The sequence below is a fragment of the Bufo bufo genome, chromosome 3, assembly GCF_905171765.1.
Source record: "Bufo bufo chromosome 3, aBufBuf1.1, whole genome shotgun sequence".
NCBI classification, from domain to species: Eukaryota; Metazoa; Chordata; class Amphibia; order Anura; family Bufonidae; genus Bufo; species Bufo bufo.
The window spans coordinates 627,102,665-627,126,068 of record NC_053391.1 but is presented as its reverse complement, the minus strand read 5'-3'; the positions used below and the strand labels follow the sequence as shown (position 1 = coordinate 627,126,068).

At 43.1% G+C, this 23,404-nt stretch overlaps 1 protein-coding gene across 8 annotated transcripts in view; it reads left to right on the top strand.

Annotated features, from left to right (window-relative positions):
• FRY (FRY microtubule binding protein) overlaps positions 1-23,404 on the top strand; it is a 294,523-nt gene that overhangs the window by 195,277 nt on the left and 75,842 nt on the right. For all 8 annotated transcript variants that reach the window (XM_040426147.1, XM_040426153.1, XM_040426148.1 and 5 more), the window contains exons 27-36: positions 8-168; positions 775-885; positions 1,087-1,241; positions 10,682-10,781; positions 12,585-12,756; positions 16,124-16,380; positions 17,319-17,465; positions 17,612-17,780; positions 18,955-19,045; positions 23,012-23,094. In XM_040426147.1, coding sequence (XP_040282081.1) covers positions 8-168; positions 775-885; positions 1,087-1,241; positions 10,682-10,781; positions 12,585-12,756; positions 16,124-16,380; positions 17,319-17,465; positions 17,612-17,780; positions 18,955-19,045; positions 23,012-23,094 — 1,446 coding nt within the window. The remainder of the gene's footprint in view (positions 1-7; positions 169-774; positions 886-1,086; positions 1,242-10,681; positions 10,782-12,584; positions 12,757-16,123; positions 16,381-17,318; positions 17,466-17,611; positions 17,781-18,954; positions 19,046-23,011; positions 23,095-23,404) is intronic.

Here is a 23,404-nt window from a genome sequence, read left to right as displayed (position 1 = left end):
CTTGTAGTTCACCACCGGAGATTTTTGTTCCCGCAGCAAAGTTTGCGGCACCATCTCTTTATCCTGTTCAGCCAGTGGGCTGGGCCCTTTAGCATCATGTTCACCCCTCTGGACCGCTACAGTGACCGAAATCATCAGATCACAAGATACCAATACTCTGCGCTAAAGGTGAATTGAACACGTCTGTTCCTGTGTCTTTATAGAGAAGTATTTCTTTTAGATTTCTTGATGCATGAAGTTTGAGGACATTTTTATCTGTGGGTTTCCATAGGCCTTCTGGTAAAGTTAGGCACTCCTCCCATCTGTAGAATATGCCATGGGCTTCCAAACTCTAGTGCCCTCACCGATCCTTTCCCTGAGCAGCGCTACCTGGCCACCCACTGTGCATCGGAACTGTAGCACAGCAACATAAAAGCGAGTTGGGATGGCTGCAGCCCCTGGCACAGAAAGTGGGAGCACCACTGTGCAGAGAAAAACATTCTCAGGATCACTGGTGGTCCAATGGGAATGGTGGACCTCCAGCGATAATAAATGATTGCATACCCTAGCGACATACCAAGTTGTAGGTTGGGACTACCACTTTAATTGAGTCATCAGAAGACAACATCAGTGGGGCTCTGTGAGTTGGCACCCCGTTACCTACTGTCAACTAAGCTAGTTTTCCTTTACAGTTCAGTTTTGATAAATCTTCCCCAAAGTAACCTTGAATCCTTATGAATTGGGATACCAGTCTAATGCAACCATATTTTGTTTTGACTCTGTGTATTTGGCCAGGCCATGTCCGCTGTTCTTTGCTGTGGTCCAGTTTTCGATAATGTGGGCTTGTCCCCAGACGGATATCTTTACAAATGGTTGGACAACATCTTGGCTTGCCAGGACATGAGGGTAAGTAATGATGATACCGTGCAGAAGTCATTTTATGATGTTGTGTTAAAATTTATCTCCCAGATCCCCCCTTACTATTATCTCACTCTAGGGACATTTTTTCTAGACTACCTCTTGGGAAATTTAAAGCCATTGGTGTATCCATGAATTATGGTGCGATTGCTGAAATAATTTGCCCTTTTCATGCCATTATGTTTCTAGGTTCACCAGCTTGGCTGTGAAGTGGTCGTGTTGTTGCTGGAACTTAACCCTGACCAAATTAATCTTTTCAACTGGGCCATTGATCGCTGCTACACTGGATCCTACCAGCTCGCTTCTGGGTGTTTTAAAGCTATCGCCACTGTTTGTGGAAACAGGTATTACAATGACTATTAGTACATATAATCAGATACAATCACTGTTTCAGTTATACTGTAGTTGGTCTGTCAAATATTATCTGCATGGATATCTTTTTTTTTGCTGCCATAGATGCTACTCTCAATGTAAACTGGAAAAGCTCCCAATGTACATACTAAACGTGTTCATAGGGTTATATTAGCCAGATGGAGGCCAAAACAGTATCGTATTGGGCCTCAGTCTGTCTGGTAGATGTCAGTATAAGAAAAGAAGCAGTATTGAATGACATCCTGTAGCCACCATATTCCTTTTTTGGAAGAATATAAAGTATAAATAAAAAATATTTACCATTAGTAAGTATTATTTTGAAAATACAAAAGTTGGAACATTCAGACAACAAAGGGCTCGGTCACAAAGAGGTTAAAGGGGATACCTCTGCATTAGCTCCACATATCACTTGGACTTCCACAGCCGTGGCACCCCAGTTGGTGTATCGTGATCGCTGGATGTTGACTGCATGCAAAGAAACTCAAGGAGCTGTGACTTGTCGCATAAGTAAGGAAGGGAATATTCAGCCAGGGGTAAACTTGGAACCTAAAGTGGCCCTGGAAAAAAAAAACTAGGGCAACAGAAGTAGGCGGGACAACAGAAGTAGGCGGGGCCAGCCATACCATAGTGTGGTACAAAATACTGCCCCAGCAGAACCAAATAGCACAGTACAGCACAAAATACTACCACCTATGCCAGAGTATTCAACTGTATCACCATCCTGAAGACAGCAATACAGTTGAATTCATCAGAGCAGCTGATGCTCCTAGCATTAATTAATCATTTAAAAAGGTTGTCTCACGTCAGCAAATGGCATTTATCATTTAGAGGAAGTTAATACAAGGGACTTACTAATGTATTGTGATTGTCCATAATGATTCCTTTGCTGGCTGGAATAATTTTTCCATCACATTATGCACTGCTCGTTTCCATGGTTAACAGACCACGCTGTAATCCATCAGTGGTGGTCGTGCTTGCACACTATAGGAAAAAGCGTCATTTACACACCAGTCAAAAAGACTGAACTGAAGACATCCTGATGCTTCCTGAACGGATCGCTCTCCATTCAGAATGCATGGGGATATACCTGATCAGTTCTTTTCCGGTATAGAGCCCCTAGGACGGAACTCTATGCCGGAAAAGAAAACCGCTAGTGTGAAAGTACCCTAATATTTGGAGCTGGCAAAAAAAAAAAATGCCACCAAAAAGTCAAAATTGCACAAAAAGGCCATTAGAAATCTACTGTATGTGAACCCCCCCTCATAAAGAAGTCAGTGCAAACTTTTGTTCTGAAATTGCAGACCCCAATATGTCCTGGCAGCTGCTGACCTGTATCGTAAAGCTTACATTACTATGCTGACGGTGTATTCTGGAAGTTTTGTATCTAAGTATAGAACTAATTGTTATTCACAATGCATTGGTGACTTTACAGGGCTTATTGTTCCCGAAGAGAAAAATTCACTTGCGTCCTTTTCAAGTTGACCTTTCTTTGTCCCCGTCCATGCATGTGCTGATGCGGCCGGGCAGATTGTTCTAGTAGAGGGTCAGGTTACCATTTGGGAACCTGATTATTTCGATTTCCCAGTGACTGAGCATTCCGGAGAGTCACAGGGAGGCCTAATCTGCCTCAGCTGACTTCCTCTTATCACTGGCTTCTAAGAGGCGGCTCCTGCAGCTATTAATATGCTGGTGGAATAACATTATTTCATTCTCATGCAGGCACAAGCGCCGTAATCTCAAAAAGCTCCGAAAATACAGTTCCCACAATAAGGGCTTTACATACGGCCGATCATTTGCAGGTGTCCGGATGTTTGCCATACAGGTTGCCTTTGCTTTATCCCTCAGAAGATATTTCTTTCTACAAAGGGGAATCCATCTAAAGTTGGCAAGAATTGCCCGATATCACAGCTGCTTACCTATGATCGCTGCAGTAGAGCTGCTCAGTAAAGGGGCATTTGTGGAGAGAGATTTGCATGGGTGGCCTGGCCATGGACCCTACAGTGAAATTTCCCAGTGGGCCGATGCCTAGAGGGACACCCAAGCCCTCCTCTTGCCTGCCATCCAGATACATAAAGATCTGATTCTATCAGCATTAGTTAATTTAGACAGCATTCTAGTTCTGCTGAGGTAGTATTTAGTATTTCTGTTGCCCCGCCTTCTGTCAATTTGGACCCGCCTACAACATGGGGCCACATTTTTTTCCATGGCCTCTTTAAGTTCCAAGTCCTCCTCTGGATATTTTTTAAGGATAGAATATATCATATATTCATTTGCATTGGTGTGTAGGTTTCCTCAAGGATGTTTGGGGGGGAAGGGGGGGGGGGGTTACTATGTTTGACCATTTTGATTTATCGTTCCCTATTGTTTTGGGTCCTATGGGAATGCCCTCTGTGAACCCATCCTAAAGGACTCTATAGACCCTTATATACTGTACAACACAAAGGACAGCTCTGGTATTCTAAATGCCAACAGTCCAAATTTGCAAGGACTGTGCCTAATTTTCTCAGAAAATTCTGCCAAATTTGGGCTGGCCGCGCTGAAAATGGGAATGCCCAGAAGCAGGGCTTAAATGCCTCAAATTTACCATCAATAATGTTAGTACGTACGGTACCCAATTATAGTGGATGGACATCTGTACTACAAATCATCTGACAGTACCGTCCAGCAACTAGGACTTGTAGATTAAAGGTAAACCGAGCAGCCCCTGTAAATGAATTAAAATAAAAGCATCAATACTAACCTGCTTTTTCCAGGGATGAGCTTTGGTCCTCCTCACTGGCCTCAGCAGTGACGTCCCATGTACTACTTAGGCCAGGGATTGGCTGCACGGTGACCTGTGTGCATGGAACGTCACTGCTGCAGCCAGGGAGATGACGTCAGCGGCAGGGAGGATCGGAAGGGCAGCACTGAGAGAACAGGGAAAAGTATTTTTTGGTTTTTTAGACCATTTACTGTGGGTTTTCATTGTGAAATTCATACCTCAAATACACTACTTTTGAACTCGATCTAATAGTTGCACTGCCAAGGTTAGGCCCACTAGGACAGCTTCCTTTTGGGGTTATCTCAATAAGGATCCCCGTTCTATGAGTCAGAGCAGAGAGCCATTACATTGCATGGCTGGCAGTAATGTTTTACGATGGCACTGCTGCTTGGGGTCCTTGCACAGTCTGACACCATCCATTCAGTGCTGCCAGTATCGGATTGTGCAGGGGACCCCCCCCCCCCCCCCCAATCATCTGGACCTTTATTGCAGACTGCTAGTAATTCATTCATAACTTCTAACAGGAATAAGTATAGATGCTCCATAATTTGTGATTACATGGGGAATGCAAGAAGTTATTATAACAGACATGTCAGGAGAGGGGACAGCTCCTCCTTAAGAAATTATCAAAAGTTTTGGAAAAGTCTACACAAAAAAATGCTGTAGTTGGATGAATGAATACTAAGTAGCAAGGTGAAAATAAAATGCAATAAGAAAAAGTGTTAAGTGAGGTCATAAAATAAGAAATGATCCTTGGCCACTTACCAAGGTGGGGTACTTGGATGCGAATTAGCTAGCCGACATTCAAAGCATTGTGTCTATGTAGTGTTCTTGTGTACCGACTCATTCTCCTGCCGTTTGCTCAGTTTATGTAGTTCTAGTGTTTTATGGGCTATTGGGTCATACATTCCTTTTTTTGTGCTTGGCCTCCTACAATAATTCTAATGCCAGACCTCCTGGTCACATTAAGAAGACGAAGTGTTTCAACTCCCAAAGAAACCAGTGACCTTATTTTCCACTGTTGTGTTCAAGGTAACCAGCAAACAAAATGATGAGGCCAAAAATAAAAAAAGCTTCCAAAATAAGGGGAGAACTAGACACTGATGAGTAAAAGTGGCCATAGATCCATGTATGTATGCCTCAGTGGATGAGCATTCTGATTTTTTATTTTGGATCATTTTATCCATCAAGTCCTACCCAGATATTTGTCATCTTAGAGGGTGTCTCCTTCTTTTTTCATAATGTTGTACTTACGGATTTAGTAGAGTTAACACTCATGCTTTATGAGACGTGTTATCTAAACTAAATGCGTTAAGCAAACACCTTTAATTGCTTTTCAATGGCTTTTGTTTCAAGATAACGTGATGAGTTAAGAAATTTGAGTTAAGAGTTTGTGTGTTAACCCTGCTACATCTGTAGTTCCAAAATTCTGTGCTAATTAATGACTCAAAATAACTTCAAATAACTTTTTATATGTCCAAGCTCCATTTTTAAATCCCCTGCATAGATTTACTCACTGGCAGCTCCCAGTCAACACTAGAGGGAGCTCTGGAGCTTAATGTATACTGTCTTGTAATTGAGTTCAATTTATAACAGTAGAGAGTTAGCTCCTAAACTCCCTCTAGTGGTGGCTTGAGGAAGCCAACAGATTTAACTTTTTCCTAAAAGTTGCTATTCTGGACATCCTCTGTAATCATCTATTTGGCCACAAGTGAAGGTTATGTTGATCTAGACCAGTGATGCCCAACCTCCGGCCCGCGAAGCTGTGTCATGCGGCCCATGCTTGCTCACAGTTGCAGTACTATTATTAGTTTTGCGGCGCAAGTGCTTTTAATGGTTTCATGGCCAGTCGGGTCGGACCTGGCCAGCAGCGAAGCACTGCCCAGTTAATTACGTAACCTATCCACCACCCCTGGCCCCGCCCCCACCCATCCATCAGGCGCTATTCTTGCTGTGATGATCCAGACCTGTGATCTCAGCGCCGGGTCTCACGGGATGACGCGGGTTGATGGGATGACGCGGGCCCGCTGATGACAGGATTGCGCGAGAACAAGACTGCGGGAGCGGAGCAGAGTAGGTAAGTATTTTTTTTTTTTTGTATGTGTAAATGTGCACACACCGCTTTATACTCACAGGGGGGCACCTGGCAGTGCGGCACGCCGGCAGAGCACTGGCAGCAAATCCTTCATAGGTACCCTGCCCCGGGGGCAAAATCATGAAATACAGTTGCAAGAAAAAGTATGTGAACCCTTTGGAATGATATGGATTTCTGCACAAATTGGTCATAAAATGTGATCTGATCTTCATCTAAGTCACAACAATAGACAATCACAATCTGCTTAAACTGATAACACACAAAGAATTAAATGTTACCATGTTTTTATTGAACACACCATGTAAACATTCACAGTGCAGGTGGAAAAAGTATGTGAACCCCTAGACTAATGACATCTCCAAGAGCTAATTGGAGTGAGGTGTCAGCCAACTGGAGTCCAATCAATGAGATGAGATTGGAGGTGTTGGTTACAGCTGCCCTGCCCTATAAAAAACACACACCAGTTCTGGGTTTGCTTTTCACAAGAAGCATTGCCTGATGTGAATAATTCCTTGCACAAAAGAGCTCTCAGAAGACCTACGATTAAGAATTGTTGACTTGCATAAATCTGGAAAGGGTTATAAAAGTATCTCCAAAAGCCTTGCTGTTCATCAGTCCACGGTAAGACAAATTGTCTATAATTGGAGAAAGTTTAGCACTGCTGCTACTCTCCCTAGGAGTGGCCGTCCTGTAAAGATGACTGCAAGAGCACAGCGCAGACTGCTCAATGAGGTGATGAAGAATCCTAGAGTGTCAGCTAAAGACTCACAAAAGTCTCTGGCATATGCTAACATCCCTGTTAGCGAATCTACAATACGTAAAACACTAAACAAGAATGGATTTCATGGGAGGATACCACAGAGGAAGCCACTTCTGTCCAAAAAAAACATTGCTGCACGTTTACAGTTTGCACAAGAGCACCTGGATGTTCCACAGCAGTACTGGCAAAATATTCTGTGGACAGATGAAACCAAAGTTGAGTTGTTTGGAAGAAACACACAACACTATGTGTGGAGAAAAAGAGGCACAGCACACCAACATCAAAACTTCATCTCAACTGTGAAGTATGGTGGTGGGGGCATCATGGTTTGGGGCTGCTTTGCTGCGTCAGGGCCTGGACGGATTGCTATCATCGAAGGAGAAATGAATTCCCAAGTTTATCAAGACATTTTGCAGGATAACTTAAGGCCATCTGTCCACCAGCTGAAGCTCAACAGAAGATGGGTGTTGCAACAGGACAACGACCCAAAGCATAGAAGTAAATCAACAACAGAATGGCTTAAACAGATGAAAATACGCCTTCTGGAGTGGCCCAGTCAGAGATCTGACCTCAACCCGATTGAGATTCTGTGGCATGACCTCAAGAACACCAGACATCCCAAGAATATTGCTGAACTGAAACAGTTCTGTAAAGAGGAGTTGTCAAGAATTACTCCTGACCGTTGTGCACGTCTGATCTGCAACTACAGGAAACGTTTGGTTGAAGTTATTGCTGCCAAAGGAGGTTCAACCAGTTATTAAATCCAAGGGTTCACATACTTTTTCCACCTGCACTGTGAATGTTTACATGGTGTGTTCAATAAAAACATGGTAACATTTAATTCTTTGTGTGTTATTAGTTTAAGCAGACTGTGATTGTCTATTGTTGTGACGTAGATGAAGATCAGATCACATTTTATGACCAATTTGTGCAGAAATCCATATCATTCCAAAGGGTTAACATACTTTTTCTTGCAACTGTATATAGGGGCAAAACGCAAAACATGAAAAAAAAAAAAAAGTGAAATATATACAGAAGGGGCAAAAAATGAAATATATACAGTGGGGGCAAAAAATTGAATATATACACAGGGGACAAATGGAATATATATAAAGAGAGGGCAAAAATGGATATATATACAGAGGGGGTAAAATGGATATATATATACACACAGAGGGGGCAAGAAATTAACCCACCCGCCTGTACAGACCCCCTCTGGACTCTCAGCAAGGCATCAGAACACTTTGAAGGAGAAGGTGAGGACGAGTCAGATGGGAGCAGGAGGTCTATGAAGGATGTGACTGGCGAGGTGTGGTAGTGGTGGAATTGATTGGACCTGAGCCTATTTCTTAATATGTGATCACTATGTCTGGTGGCCGTGTGGGCCACCTGGGTTGCTCCTCAGAACGCGCTTAGCAATATTAATGAGGGAGAGAGGACTCCTAATATTGCACCACAAGGCATTTCTAGAGAGAGTTTCCTGCATTCCACTCCTTAGTCTTGCTATGTCCAGAGATGTGTCACCTTCACAGTAGTAATGCTCAGAGATGTGCCCCCTTGCACAGGGGTAATGCTCAGAGATGTGCCCCCTTGCACAGGGGTGATGCTCAGAGATGTGCCCCCTTGCACAGGGGCGATGCCCAGATGTGCCCCCTTGCACAGGGGCGATGCCCAGATGTGCCCCCTTGCACAGGGGCGATGCCCAGATGTGCCCCCTCACAGTGTTTGCATTTCTTTCCGGCAAAGCTACCTGGTTCTGGCCCGCAAAATTTATACCATGTCAAGAGCGGCCCTCAGACGAAAAATGGTTGGGCACCACTGATCTAGACAATATTAAAACCCAACAGTCATAAGCCGACTTGAGCATTTTATCATGCATTGTTTGGCTACATAAGCTTAAAGTGGTATTTCTGACTTGAAGGTTGTCTGCTGACCCTCATCCAACCATTGTTCACTGGTGGAGGATGATTGGAGAAGGGGTTGTGTGAGTCTGGAAAACGCCTTTAATAAAGGGCATCTGTCAGCAGATTTGCACCTATGACACTGGCTGACCTGTTACATGTGCACTTGGCAGCTGAAGGCTGAGAAAAATTGCTGAGAAAAATGATGTTTTAATACATGCAAATAAGCCTCTAGGAGCAACGGGGGCGTTGTCATTACTCCTGGAGGCTCTGTTTTCTCTGCAACTGCTCGTCCTCTCCACTTTGATAGGGCCAGGCGTTATTATGTTTGGTCCTATCAATCAAAGTGCAGAGGATGCAGCATTTGCAAAGAGAGCTGAGCCTTTAGGTGTAACGGCAACGCCCCTGTTGCTCCTAGAGGCTCATTTGCATATAATAAAACATTATTTTTCTCAGCAATGCGGGCACATATGAACATGGGACCAACACAGATGCCTTCAGCTGCCAAGCGCACATGCGGCAGGTCAGCCAGTTTAGGTAAAATCTGCTGACAGATGCCTTTTAATGTTGACAGATCTTTTAAAAAATTTATGGAGACCTCCCGCTGTCACTTGATGGCAGGAATTAAGGATTGGGCATATTATATATCAGATAATGCGGATTTGGGTCACTTATTATGGAACTGTCCAGAAGTGAGAGACTTCTGGACTAGTATATATGAAGAACTATATAAAAGATATAAGATTAAACTGAACCGCTGCTTTACGCAGGCAATACTGGGTCTCTTTCCCCACTCTGAGTTGTTAACGCCCCACCAGCTGCGAGTCTGTATGGAAGGCTTCATGGTCGCAAAGGCCTTAATTGTTAAGTACTGGGGTACAAAGAACAGCCCCAGTTTTCATGAATGGAGGGCCCGGGTGGATACTATCGATGTTTATAGATGAATAGCAAGGGAACCGGAACGACGTTAGTCAGAAAGGGCAAGCTTCCGATCTCGCTCCAAAATCTTTTATAGTGGAAATTCTGGGAACAGAGTAGAAATTAAAATATGGGCGGATTACGCAGCAGTGATTTATAGGGGAGGGGGGGGGGGGGGGTTTAAAAGAATCAAATATGTGAATTGATGCAAAAATTATATTTGTAGACTTAAACTGTCTGTTTAATGTATGTTTTTGTATGAATTTATGTATGTTTTTGGTTCAGAAAACAATAAAGAAAAAAATAAGGATTGGGCATATTAAATCTCACTTTGTTCAATCTTTTTCTGCCAGGGGATTAGACGCTGTCAGAATTGTCTTCTAGCAGCATGTCTCCCTCTCCCCTACTGACTAAACATGTTCTTGGCTGGACAGGAGCTCAGGGCGATATGGCCTAGCTGCTAGGTGTAGTATGCCGTGTCCCTATGTACAAAAGTTACCGACTAGCTTTAGCTTTGCATAGAAAATGCTGTTGAAATTGCAATTTTTTTTTATCTACTAAAAAAATGTTTCTGCATGTTTCTGGATAGAGCAAAGAATTAAAGCCAAACTGATTTACAGTTTGGAAGATTTCCCTACCGAAGGTCCAGATTCACTTATTCTGTTGATGCCAAATTTGGAGGATTCTTCAGATTTTTTTCTGTGTTTATCTATTGCTTTCCTGTCCATGAGTTACACAGAGAAAACAGCCTTATTATTGGAAAGTAAAAAATGAAATCTAGGGATTATAGGATTCTTAGAAGCACTTGAAGGCCGAATATTAATGTTCTTCTTCCAAGGACAAGCTAATGGGCCGCTCGGCAAATGTAGCATTTTATAATGAGCTTGTTGGTTCCTATTATCTTATCACTTTTGGCTGCTGTTTCGCACGACCCTTTGTATAAAAATGTTTCATCTTGTCCTTCTGTCTTTCTTTAGGAATTATCCTTTTGACATTGTCAGTTTACTGAACTTGGTTCTGTTCAAGGCGTCTGATACACACCGTGAGATCTATGAAATATCGGTGCAGCTAATGCAGGCAAGTACAAAAAGTCACTAAAATCAGTCGATATATCCATTTTTAAAGGTTATAGGTGGGCATGGACTGTCAGGAAGGTCTGGTAGGTCATCAAACCCTGTAAACACCATCCGTTCTTTCTGTATGTTTATCTCAATGATCTCCAGCATGTTAGGAGATGTTCTTATGCAGATTGAGCAATATCAATCATTGTCCCTACATACACGCTTTGTTCGGCCGAGCATGTATGCATGCGTTGGTGGGGAGAGAGGACAGAGCCACCGATCACCTGGGAGAACAAAAGGATCTGGGGGAGAGTTGGGAGGTCTCCATACAGGTTAGATTGTCAACCAAGCACACTGTTCTCACCACTAATGTGTATGGAGGCCTTAAGAGTCATGGAAGGAAGACTGAAGGAGAAACATCCTCAAGACCCTTCTGTCCTGGGTAGCAAAACCCAGCAGAATGATCAGGCTCCAGTTTTAATCTTTACGATTTGGCCACATGTCTTCTACATCAATCAACCATAACATTAAAACCTAATATTGTGCAGGTCCCCCTCCTGCCACCAAAACATCTGACTTTTTCAGGTATAGATACCGCAAGACCTATGGAGATGTCCTGTGGTATCTGGCAGTAAGCCTTTAGCTCCATATGGCCAACCCACAGTGGGAATCGTACTGGGTTCCAGCTTCCTTGCGGATTCTGCAGGTCCCATGTATCCCCACGTCGGCATCCGGTGACCGCGTAAATGGCTGGCCACAGCAGTGATGTCACCCATGCGTCATATGACCCGGTGACCTGACACATGAGAGACACGTCACCAATGCAGCCAGTCAACCAGATGTTGACACCAGAAGTCCTGAGACCTGATGATCCGCTAGGGCAGAGATGAAGCTAGTGGAAATCAGGTCAATTTAATGACCACCGTGAGTACGGCCATGCTAGGGTGTTTGTACAAAAGGTCCCCAGGGGTAAGTGACCCCTCGAAGTCCTGTAAATTGTAAGGTGTATTCTCCATAAAACAGAACTGTTTATCTGGCGCATCCCTAACGGTCCCCTTACACGGAACAACAGGGCAGCAGATTATCGGGAATGAAGCGTTCCTTACGACAATCTGCTTGTTGGTGAAGGAGCCCAGTGCATTTACATTTGAGATCTCCTCCAGAGTAGGGGGAGGACGATCACTAATGCCATCGCTCTTCCCCATACAGACTTGTTTGCCGACAGCAGATTATGTTTACACAGCACGATCTGCTGCTGGCAAAAGTCCATTTTTGTGTATGCACAAACGATCGGGTTACCAAATTAATCGGGTAATGAGTGGTACATTTACTATGAACGCTCATTAGGGATTATCTTTAAGAATCTTGGCCCATGTAAGGGGCCCTTAAGATGCTCAGTCTAATTGGGATCTGGGGACTTTGGAGGTCAAGTCAACACCTTAAACGCTTTATGTTCTTGAAACCATTCCTGAACTACAAAATGATCTCTTATTCTATAAAAGTCCCATTTTTTTTATATATATAAAAATACTGTTGTAAGATGACAGCTCCCATGTTCTAAATGTGAAAATACTAAATCTGCATAAACGGCCTGCTAGGAAAGTTGAGTTGAAAGATTTAGTTTGAAATTATATATGTGGATGTAGCAGTGCTGAGTTTATCACTTTTTTGGTGTTCCGGTGTACTGCAGGTACAGTAACCATTGAATTAGTAAAATGAATTCTACTACATCTGTATATAGATTTTTAAGGAGCAAACGGTTGCATCTTTGTATATGGTCTGTCAAGGTAATTTAATTTAGTTTCTATTCATTCGGTAGGTCCTTGAGGGAAAGCTGTTTGTATACTCTAAGAAAGTTGCAGAGCAGAAGCCTGGAAGTATCCTGTATGGGACACATGGGGTTTTGCCACCCTTATATAGTGTTTCATTAATCCGGTTATCCAACGAGCTGGCACGGATGTATCCTGAGCTCACTCTGCCCTTGTTTTCAGGTAATACTTAGTATTCAGCGGTCTGTGTATCGTTGGGTGGTCCAGATAATGAATTAAGAATTCCTTCTGCTCAGAACCAAGACGGCTCAGTGATGTAGATAATTGGTTTAACTTCTAACCATGAAAATGATGTATAAAGCAGACCAATATATATTTACTAAGAAAAAAGTACTTTCAGTACCCTGATTAAAGCCCCTATTTAGGCTGCACGATAATCGGGCCAATTATTAGGGCCAAGCGTTCATAGGAATGCTCGTTCAGGATAACTGGCTTGTCGGTTGATGACCCTCTTTCATTGGGAGCATGCCCGATTATCAGCAGCACATCTCCCTGTGTATTCAGGGTTGTGCTGCTGATAATGAATACAACTGAATGAGGGAGGAACGACAACATCCTTCCTCCCAGATTTACAGATGTAGCAGGGTTAACACACAAACTCTTAACTCAAAGTTCTTAACTCATCGAGTTATCTTGAAACAAAAGCCACTGAAAGCAATTGAAGGTGATTGCTTAATGCATTTAGTTTAGATAACATGAGTGTTAACTCTACTACATCTGGAGTTTGCATCAGCCTGTGTAATCAGCCAGTGCAAAACGAGGCCGATGCATGTTTTATCATCCAGCGGAGCTCACACTGCCGGTATATCAGGTAGTGTAATACCACCCTTACTGTTACCTTGTAATGCTGGGTTTCCGGATTTGAATCTGACCACGGGCAACATTTGCATGTAGTTTGTATGTTCTAAGTCCCGTGTCTTTTCTCAGGTTACTCTAGTTTCCTCCCACACTCCTAAATTACGGTAATAGGTTTATTGGTTTCCTATGAAATTGATTCATCTCTGGTTTTTTGAGATGGGGAAATTAAAGGGGTTGTCCAGATCCATAAAACTGTTTAACTCTGCATGACGTCTCAGGTGAAGCGTACATATTTTGAAATTCGTTCTCACATTTCGTTTGGTGGTAAATGGTGAATTGCATTATGGATTCTGTTACCACCGACTATAACGCAATTCTATGACGGAATGCATTACGGAATGCCTTTAGAGGCATTCCGTTATTCATTCTGTCATAATAGAAGTCTCTCTATGGGCTGCAAAATGGATCTGTTCCGTTATGCAGGGGCGTCCTCTCCTGCATAACGGAAACGAGACGGATCCGTTTTGCAGCCCATAGACTTCTATTATGACGGAATGAATAACGGAATCCCTCTAAAGGCTTTCCGTAATGCATTTCGTCATAGAATTGCGTTATGGTCCGTAGTAACAAAATCCATAGCGCAGTTCACCTTTTACCACCAAACGAAGTGTGAATGAATTTCATAAGCGTGAAATTCGCTCATCCCTAGTACTTCTCTGCTCCCAACACTTGGCTCCGGCTCCTAGGGTCCACAGCTGTCTTCTGTGGACTTCCAGTGCTGCAAGTAAACATCAGGCATGGTGGACGGGGGTCATGTGCGCTGCTACAACCAATGACTGGCCGTTCAGGTGATATGTCCCCCCAAGCAGCATGTGACCCGTGGCGGGTCACATGCTGCTTGGGGGGGACATATCACCTGAGCAGTCAGTCATTGGTTGTAGCAGCTCACATGACCCTCGTACATGCCTGATGTTTGCCGCTGAAGCCAACAACCGGCCACAGCGGTAACGTGTATATTAGAGGCAATGCAGTACACGTGACCCCTGTCTGGATTGTTACCTGTGGGGCCGGAAGTCCAGAGAAGACAACGTTGGACCCTAGAAGCTGGGAACTGAGCATCAGGGATTAAGTAAACTTAACCCAACAGGTCCTGCTGGGGGGTTAAAAATTGATATGGCACTGGACAACGCATTTATATTGTGTGACCCTTTGTGGACTAATGGTCAGTGTGCGGCGCTGCAGAATATGTTGCTGATATTTGTGTGGTTTTGTACATTATTTTCTAGGGGCATTTATGATTGGTGTTCAGATTGTCTATGGATTTTGTAAATCTATTATTTAATAAAGTCTGAAATGTTTAAAAAAAAAAAAAAAAATCTAAAAATTTTACGACTGGGTATGCTAGATTCCCTCATGAAAAGTTCTACTTAAGTACATAGTAAGCCAGGTGAATATCGGGACACTAGCTTATTATATCCTGGGGATGTTGCTATGTACAGTACTGAAGAGGTCTTAAAGGCAACTTGTCACATTGAAAATGCAGTGCACTTTGCAGGGATGTGATATAGAGCAGGAGGAGCTGAGCACATTCATATATAGTTTTTTAGGAAACCATCCTGTAAAATCTTGAATTTTATTCATTTAAAGCTCTCCTTCGGAGTCCAGTGGGAGGTCCTAGGTAGTTAATGACAGCCTAGCTTTTAATCAATGATTAGGACCACCCACTGGACTCCTAAGCCCAAAATGCAGTTTTCAAAGGCTAGGCTAAATCTTTTTACTGCAAGCTCAGCATCTCCTGATCTCTGCCATGCTGCCTGCAGATCAGAATGAATTCTCATTGTGACAAGGTTCCTTTAAACCTTTAACTAAAATTCCCAACATGCTGCAGGCGTTGCTGGGAGTTGTAGTTTCACAACAGCTGGAAAGCCAGGGGTTGACAACCTTTCATGTAGAGGAAACTAGCTAGGAAAAAATAGAGCCCTCAACCACAAAGCAAACCAGTAGACATTTGTTAGCTGCTCAATTGTTCTAAAAAAGAACTTTGAAACATATTTTGATGCTGAATATTTGACTATTGTGATATGGAATCGAGTGCATCATGTTTTGTATATTGTTTTTAACATGGAGGACCATGCTCTGGTACTGCATGCCCCAGCACCACTTTATTCACCTGCATTCATTACTTTTTTTTTATTTTTTCATGTAAATGTTTAAAATGATTTCCAGTAAAGGCTGCTTTGATTGCCTCATAATGAGAGAATTGTAAAAGAGCCAAATAATATGGGCTATTTAGATGTTATTGAAATCGTGGATAAAAGCCTAGCTTCTAGAATATAGCCTTCATAGTAAACGTCCTCTGCTCAATTTCCCTGCAGTTCAGAATGCTTACGTCAAGTCTGTAGAAGTAGAGTCGTGGTACCATTTGTTTCCTTCAAAAGTTTGTCGTGGTGGTTTTGTGTTTTTTCTTACCAAACAGTTAAAGGGGTTCTGCGGGCTACAGATATCCTCAGGTTATAAGTATAATGCAAGCTAGAAGATAAGAAATGCAAAGAGTAGAACAATATTCGAAGGGGAATAAGTACACAGAAGAAGTTAGTCTTGCCCAAAATATTTCAACTTTTAATGTGATATGAGATATTACCATGATTTAGACATGTAAGAGAAGACCTGAGCACGTGCTGCCATCACTAATAGCTTTCTTGTGTTTACTGGTTGACTCCAACACCAACAGAAGTGAGCCAGCGATTCCCAACTACTCATCCTAATGGACGCCAGATCATGCTCACCTACCTACTGCCATGGCTACATAACATCGAGCTGGTGGACAGTAGACTACTTCTTCCGGACTCCAGCCCCAGTACCCCAGAGGAAGAAATCACTGATAGAGATGGAGAACCAATTAGCACCTATGGGCTCAAAGGAAATGGATGGGGATCTCCAGAGGCCACCTCCCTGGTTCTTAATAATCTCATGTACATGACAGCAAAGGTAATAACCTGAGCACACACGGGGCATGGCATCTACACATGTGTACAGCTTAGGAAAGCCTGGCATGACACCTGTAGTTACAGATACTTTTCCATCACCTGAACAAAAGATTGTAGAAGTGTCTTTAAATCGAGGAGACCTACTAAAGGCCTGTCTTTTTTTTACTGAAATGTGATCACTAGACATTAAAGACCTAAAGCCTGAACTGGAGAGGTGACCATAAACCTTTATTAACACTCCACTTAACACTTGTTTGGCCCTTTGCTCTTTGCCCAACCTCCCCACACACGTATATGTCCTAACATGCATGTGGTCTCAATGGGAAAAGGGGAGCAGGCAGCTCTATGCCTCTGATGGCTGTTTATTTCTCTTGAGGACAAAAGGATGGGGCATGGTGAATCCAAAATGCCTGATCCTTTTTTTCTCCAACATCTGCCGAATGAACCTTGGCCAAACCTGTAACACATCAGATGTTGGCTGGTCATCTCCAACTTGGAGACATCTCTCCAGGACATGCTCATCCTGTTTATATTTGTAGTTTTGTCTTTCATGGGTATGTTCTATAATTTGTGAATCTGCGTCAGAATTCCAAGGCTGACCATCAGGCTTCTGCTGTGGTTTTATAATTTTGCATGCTACGGATCCCTGTGGGGACGACTTCCATGTGAGGCGGTTTCCATGCAGAATTCAGCATGGATTAGAAGCCGTGATCTGCACACACAATTTGACAGGTGAACAAGCCCTGAAGCTGCTTGCTCTAGCTCGTAGAGGGAAGCATCCCATGTGAGGACCTCCCTCTATAACGTGTGCATGTCCTAAAATACAACTCCAATTGTTAATATTAATAATCAGCTCAGCCATCAGTTTATTTCAGTTTATTTCAGTATAAAATATCAATGTATATCAGATTTTTTTATTTATTTTTTGTTCTTGTGCAGTATGGGGACGAGGTGCCAGGCCAGGAGGTGGAAAATGCTTGGAACGCCTTGGCCAATAATGAGAAGTGGAGCAACAACCTCCGTATAACGCTACAGTTCTTGATCAGTCTATGTGGGGTCAGCAGTGATACCACTCTACTGCCTTATGTAAGATCTTTTAATATATTTTTATATGTACATATATTTTTTTTAATTTTTTTTTTTTTTTTTTAATTTTAAGTTTTTTTTTTTAATTTACAAAGAAATTTGGACTGTGCTCGTCACGCAGAATCATTTTACTTCTGCTTCTACAGATCAAAAAAGTGGCAATCTACTTGTGCAGAAATAATACCATCCAGACGATGGAAGAGCTGCTCTTTGAGCTTCAGCAGACTGATCCTGTGAATCCCATCGTTCAACATTGTGATAACCCTCCCTTCTATCGCTTCACCGCCAGCAACAAGACCTCCGCTGTTCCCTCTGGTAAGGAATGGGTACATTTTGATCTGTGATTTTTTTATTTTTGTTTGAATTTTTATTTTATTTTTTAGCTGCTCCTTCATGTGCTTTTAGCTTTTAACTATAAAGTGCTCTGTAGCACAAGAGAAAGATCTAAGGAGCAGAAGAAAGTCTTGTGCCTACAAGGGTTTTATTCTTGTTGAGATCTGGTTAGGCATATTTGCTCTGGGAAATTCAGCGCTCTCTTTTCCAGCACACACAAGCCGTTTCATAGAAAGTCTACAAGGAAGATAAGTAGTTTGACACCGTTTTTTATTTTTATTTTTTTACTTGGTTGTATAAAGCACATTACTCCTTTATAGATCAATAGCAGATAAGAGTGTAAAAAATTTTTTTCTACTGATTAAACAAGATATCGCTGCAGCAGATGAGTGCGTGGCTTAACCCAAATCGGTTCCTGATTTCAGAGCGCCAGGAAAAAAAATCTATCACCACTAAGAATATTGTATTATTTGGCATCTGGAGAGAATTGCCAAAGAAAACTGAATGTGAGCACATTATGAGTAGGTCAAGAAACACATAGACAACTACATATGGTGACAAATGCACAGACAAATCTGCGTCTATAAGGCCTTGTTCACACTTCAGTGAATCGCTCCATGGACAGCACACGTACCCATTGATTTTTGTGTGTTCACACAGCTTTGTTGTTCTACGGACTATGGGTCAGTGGAAAAAAACACCGAGACATGCACTGCTTTGGTCTTTGTAAACCACTGACACAACATGGATGCCATTCATGTTCTCTCTCAGTGATTTTCACGGATCATTGGTAGGAGATGCTCTGGAAATAAATTTTCAGCTGAGCAGTGTCCGGGGAATACGAATGACACATGGAGGGCAAAAAAATGGACACCTAGACCAAACAAGGATCTTTCATGGATGAACCACTGACCATCATGTCACGCATGTCAACACGGACGTGTGAAAGAGGCCTGCCATGGAGTTTACTGCAGATCCACGGCGCATTTTAACCCCTTAGTGAAATCTGCCGAGAAAATGAACACAATCTGGACTATACAGGGGTGTACGTTGGGAAAACCTCACAATAGAGGATTATACCTTTCGAAGGAAGGCATCACATAGGAGTCATCTGTAGACACTGGTGTTCCTAATGGTTGTTTCTGCTGATTTACAGGCACAACCTCCAGCAGTAACACCGTTGTTGCTGGACAAGATGGATTCCCTGATCTGGAAGACAGCAGGATGGCTAAAGAGTCCGATGACAGGTGGGTATCAAACATTAAATGTGTTGTGTTAGTTTGGTCTTAAAGGGGGTTACCCAGGTTTTTTTTATACCCCCCCTCCCCCCACCCAGCAGTACCTGTGAAGAAATCAATACTTATCTGCTCCCCACCATTGTGTTCCAGCTCCATGGCTCTCGGGTTGTCTTCCCTGGACTACTGGTCCCCATCTGTCAACTCCTGCATGGACGAGGTCAGGTGTGCTGCTGGAGCCAATGACTGGCCTGATCGGTGACATGTCCCCATGAGGCCCGTGATCTAATGCTGACGTGTTGTTTAAGGACACCTCACCAATGAAGCCAATCATTGGCTGCAGCGGCACACATGACCTCATCCATGTGGAAGTTGACAGACTGGGACCAGAAGTGCAGTGAAGACAGCTGAGAGCCATGGAACGGGCACAGAGTGGTGGGGAGCGGGTAAGTGACGTGTCGCCAAGCAGCGGCGCACCTGCCCTAATCTGTGCAGGAGTTGACAGATGGGGACTGGACAGATGAAGTCCAGTGAAGACAACCTGAGAGCCAAAGAGCCAGCAGGGAACAGGTACATTTCAGAGCACATTTCTTTACAGGTACCACTGGTTTTGGAGGGATGAAAAAAATATAAATAAAATGGAACAACCCGTAAAACCGGCACAGTTGCCACTATGAGCACACCCAGCCCTTCAGATGCTTCTGAGAGCTGTCCTCTATACATTGTTCCTTAGCGCGGTGTGTTCAGTATTTCTTGGTTTGGAGTGGTTCCATACCCTCAAACCTTGTTCAGGCCGCCTGCCTGTATATTACAGATAAAGTCTGATGTTTGATTAATACGCTTAATTTCAGGAGTAAGGAAGTGACTAATGATTTTTGTAAAGCAAGATGCTATCAGTGCTTTTCTGATGTTTCCCTCACTGGTTGGTGGTGTTTTTTTTTTTTTTTAAATATAATTCTGCTTCAGTTTATGAACCTAATAAAGTCATTGCGATTATGTAAAAGGATTTTACGGTATCGGTGTTATATTGTTGTGAGCTCCGCCAGTCTGCTGAATGAAGGGGCCATGGTGCTCTAGTAAGCTCTGCAGCCCCTTCACTTTTTACTCTTTTTACGTCGCCTGCTCCATATGAGTGGCTGTACAGATACCGCAGCTCGGCACCTTTAAAGGTGACAGGGATGGCCAGGGACTGGGTTATCGAGGGGGACTGAGCTCCAGTACCACCCACAACCATAATCCATGAAGGAGACAGTGCCCCACGGTCGGTCCCTTAGTTTTGGGGGTTAAAGGGAACAGATGTGTAGTACTAGGCATGACAGGGAGCACCAAAGTCCTTTCATTCTGGGAGGTCAAAGGGGACTAAGCCGCAGCACCAGGCATGCTCACACCCATGTATATGGCACCTTGCCTGTGTAAACAGTGAAGGAGACAGTGCCCCACTGTCTGTTCAAAGAGAACTGAGCTATGGTACCAGGCATGGCTACACCCATATGTAGATACTCTGACTGTGTAAACAATGAAGAAGACAGGGAGCGCCCCAGAACCAGGCATGCCCACACCCATATATATGGCACCATACCTGTGTAAACAAGGGAGACAGTGCCCTACAGTCCCTTCGTTCTGGGGGTCGGACCTCCATGATACCTACTATAAATACACCATTGGGCTTGTTTGTCTCACACTCGAAATGTTATTTATTTATTTTTTTTTCTAATCTGAGCTTGTATTTGTCATTGTAATGAACTGCTTTATGGTGGGTATCATAGAGACAGTTTATATAAGGAGATTTTTAGCATTCGTGTTTTTCATCTGCACCATAAATGGTAGTTTTCACTAAAGCTCACCAAGAAGATTTTTGCTCAGAAATATTTCTGTGTAAATATTATAGTTTCTTATCACATTAGACATGCAGAACCTCCAGACTGTTCATAGAAACAGATCTCGCCGGGCACCCAGTCTGATGGCTGACATCATTTCTTGTGTACATATGTATATAGGGCTAGGGCTGAATTTGGAATTGCGCCCAACAACTGTCCTGTGTCAATGTGCTGCCGATCCTCCGAGCAGATCATTTATGTGGCACATAAAATCATCGTTTGTCGCCAGCACATCATCCCGTATAACCAGGAATGTGCTGACAACAAGAAGTCTGTATGGGAATAAGCGATCATAGTTGTGATTGTTCATCCCCATCCAGAGCAACGATTGATACCTGGGGCTGATCAGGCAGTAATCAGGAATAAACGGTTTATTCTCGATCCTTGCCCTGTGTACCATGTTAATGGGCCCTTAGACTAAACAGTCTAAATGTGTGCCAAATTTATTTAAAAGGGTTGTCCCACGAGAAATGTTCTTCATTTTTCATACCAGCACCTGGATCCAAATACTTTGGTAATTGGATATAATTACAAATGTAATATAGCAAGAAACTGTGCTGGGAAGTATGACAAAATATGGGATAACTGGGAGAAATGCAGGCTACAGTGTCCGGTTTAGCCTTTCCTCGTAGTTGGACTACGGGGTAGGAAGAGGCGCAGTATTGGTTTGGATGGGCTCTCTATCTCCTCTATCCTAATTTACTCTGGATGTATGCTGTATGTTGTATGAAGGTGTGAAGTACTACGCAGGTCGGGTGTGCAGAGGTCTGATACACAGACAGGAGGTGTACACCAATGGATTTGCTTTTGACATGTTAAAAAGATGTCCAATCTTGGAGTTTGGACCCGCTCCATCGCTTGGGTAGGGAGGGGGGGGGGGGGGACTGGGCTTTAGTTGGGTAGGGAAGGTTGGTTTCCTGTTGATAAATTATTGAATGGGAAATGTGGTTCTGTACCAGATATATTTTGTAACTAGAATACGTGATTTTATGTGCTTCTTGTACCATGGTTTATGTTACTTTTGATACTTATGTAAGTAACTATCTGTCCGATCATGTAATGCTATGGTATTTTTGTCATCTACTGTTGCATGTATGCTGTACAGACTGTCTTCCTTTAGGTTTTTTTTGTGATTTTTTTGAAAAACCAAATAAAAATTATCTGATTTAAAAAAACAAATGTAATATAGCCAGTGAGAAGGGATCAGCGACTCCAGCTGTTGTGAAACTACAACTCCCAGCATGCTCATTTCACTTCTGTGGGAGTCAGAGAACAGCCAATCAAGTGTGCATGATGGGAGATGTAGTTTCACAACACCTGGAGTCCCGGAGGTTGCTGATCCCTGGTATAGCCACTATCTGCACAGCGCCACCTGCTGTTTGCTGTTTTTCTAATTTCTATGTCCTCATCGCTGAGATGGAAGCACATGTTCAGTTCCATCCTTCAACTGCCACCAGCTGCAGTAGAAAGGACACACCCCTGAGAGTGCATGCGCCCTAAGCTGCCACGCATGGACAGTAATATAAAGGCATGTGTATGCCTAAAATTCTACAAAAACCACAGAAGTATATCACATGGAAACAGTACAGTAAATACAGACCACAGACCACCTGGACACCCAACACGTCATGCCCCTAAAGAAGCCAAAATGGCGGCTGCCACATTCTTGGCTGCTTTCGGAAGCACATGAAGTAGCTTGGTCCTGTCACATGTGCTATAACGGTATGTTACGAGCAGTGACGTGCCGCTGAAGCACATGTGACCACTGAGACCAGTGATTGACCTCCGTGGACAAGGACCACTTTCGGGCTGGCAGGGTTTTTTTGTTTTGTTTTTATAACTGGGCACAGGTTATCACCATTGGGGTCGCTGCCTCCTAGGCCCGACAACCCCTTAAAAAAAATAATCTAATGGGAAAGCAAATCGCACCTGAAAGCATTGGTGATTGCTGTGACTCTCGATTGCATTGGAAAGGCCCTCACACTGACAAAAGAATCTAGCCAAAAAAGAGAACGTAAAAGCTTTAGAAATTTTTGAGCAGAATACTGTATCTTGCAAGAGACTCCATTAATATTCAGGCTGCTTTGCTTTATTTGTTTAGGTTTGGGAACGTCATCAGAGCTCATACCAGGCTGGAGTCCAGATACAGCAACAGCTCTGGAGGATCCTATGATGATGATAAAAGTGAGAGCTAATTTTTGCATCTTGTTTTTTGCTGCCACTTGTGTCTGTTTCATCCTAGGCTTCCCCTTCCAGTTCACATCTGGCTGCGGCAATGAAAAACAGCAACTGTAAAGGAAATTGTTTTGGAATTTGGCCTAAAGGGTCGGATTGGCCTCTTGAGTAGGAGGTCTTATCATACAATGAAGCAACTGGTTCTTTCTAAGGACTGAAAGACTGGATTATCAATATGAAATGACAAAGCCGAGTTCGCATTACCGTTCAGCTCTCCGTTCTTCTGACCTGTCAGAAAGATAGAAAAAAACGGATCCGT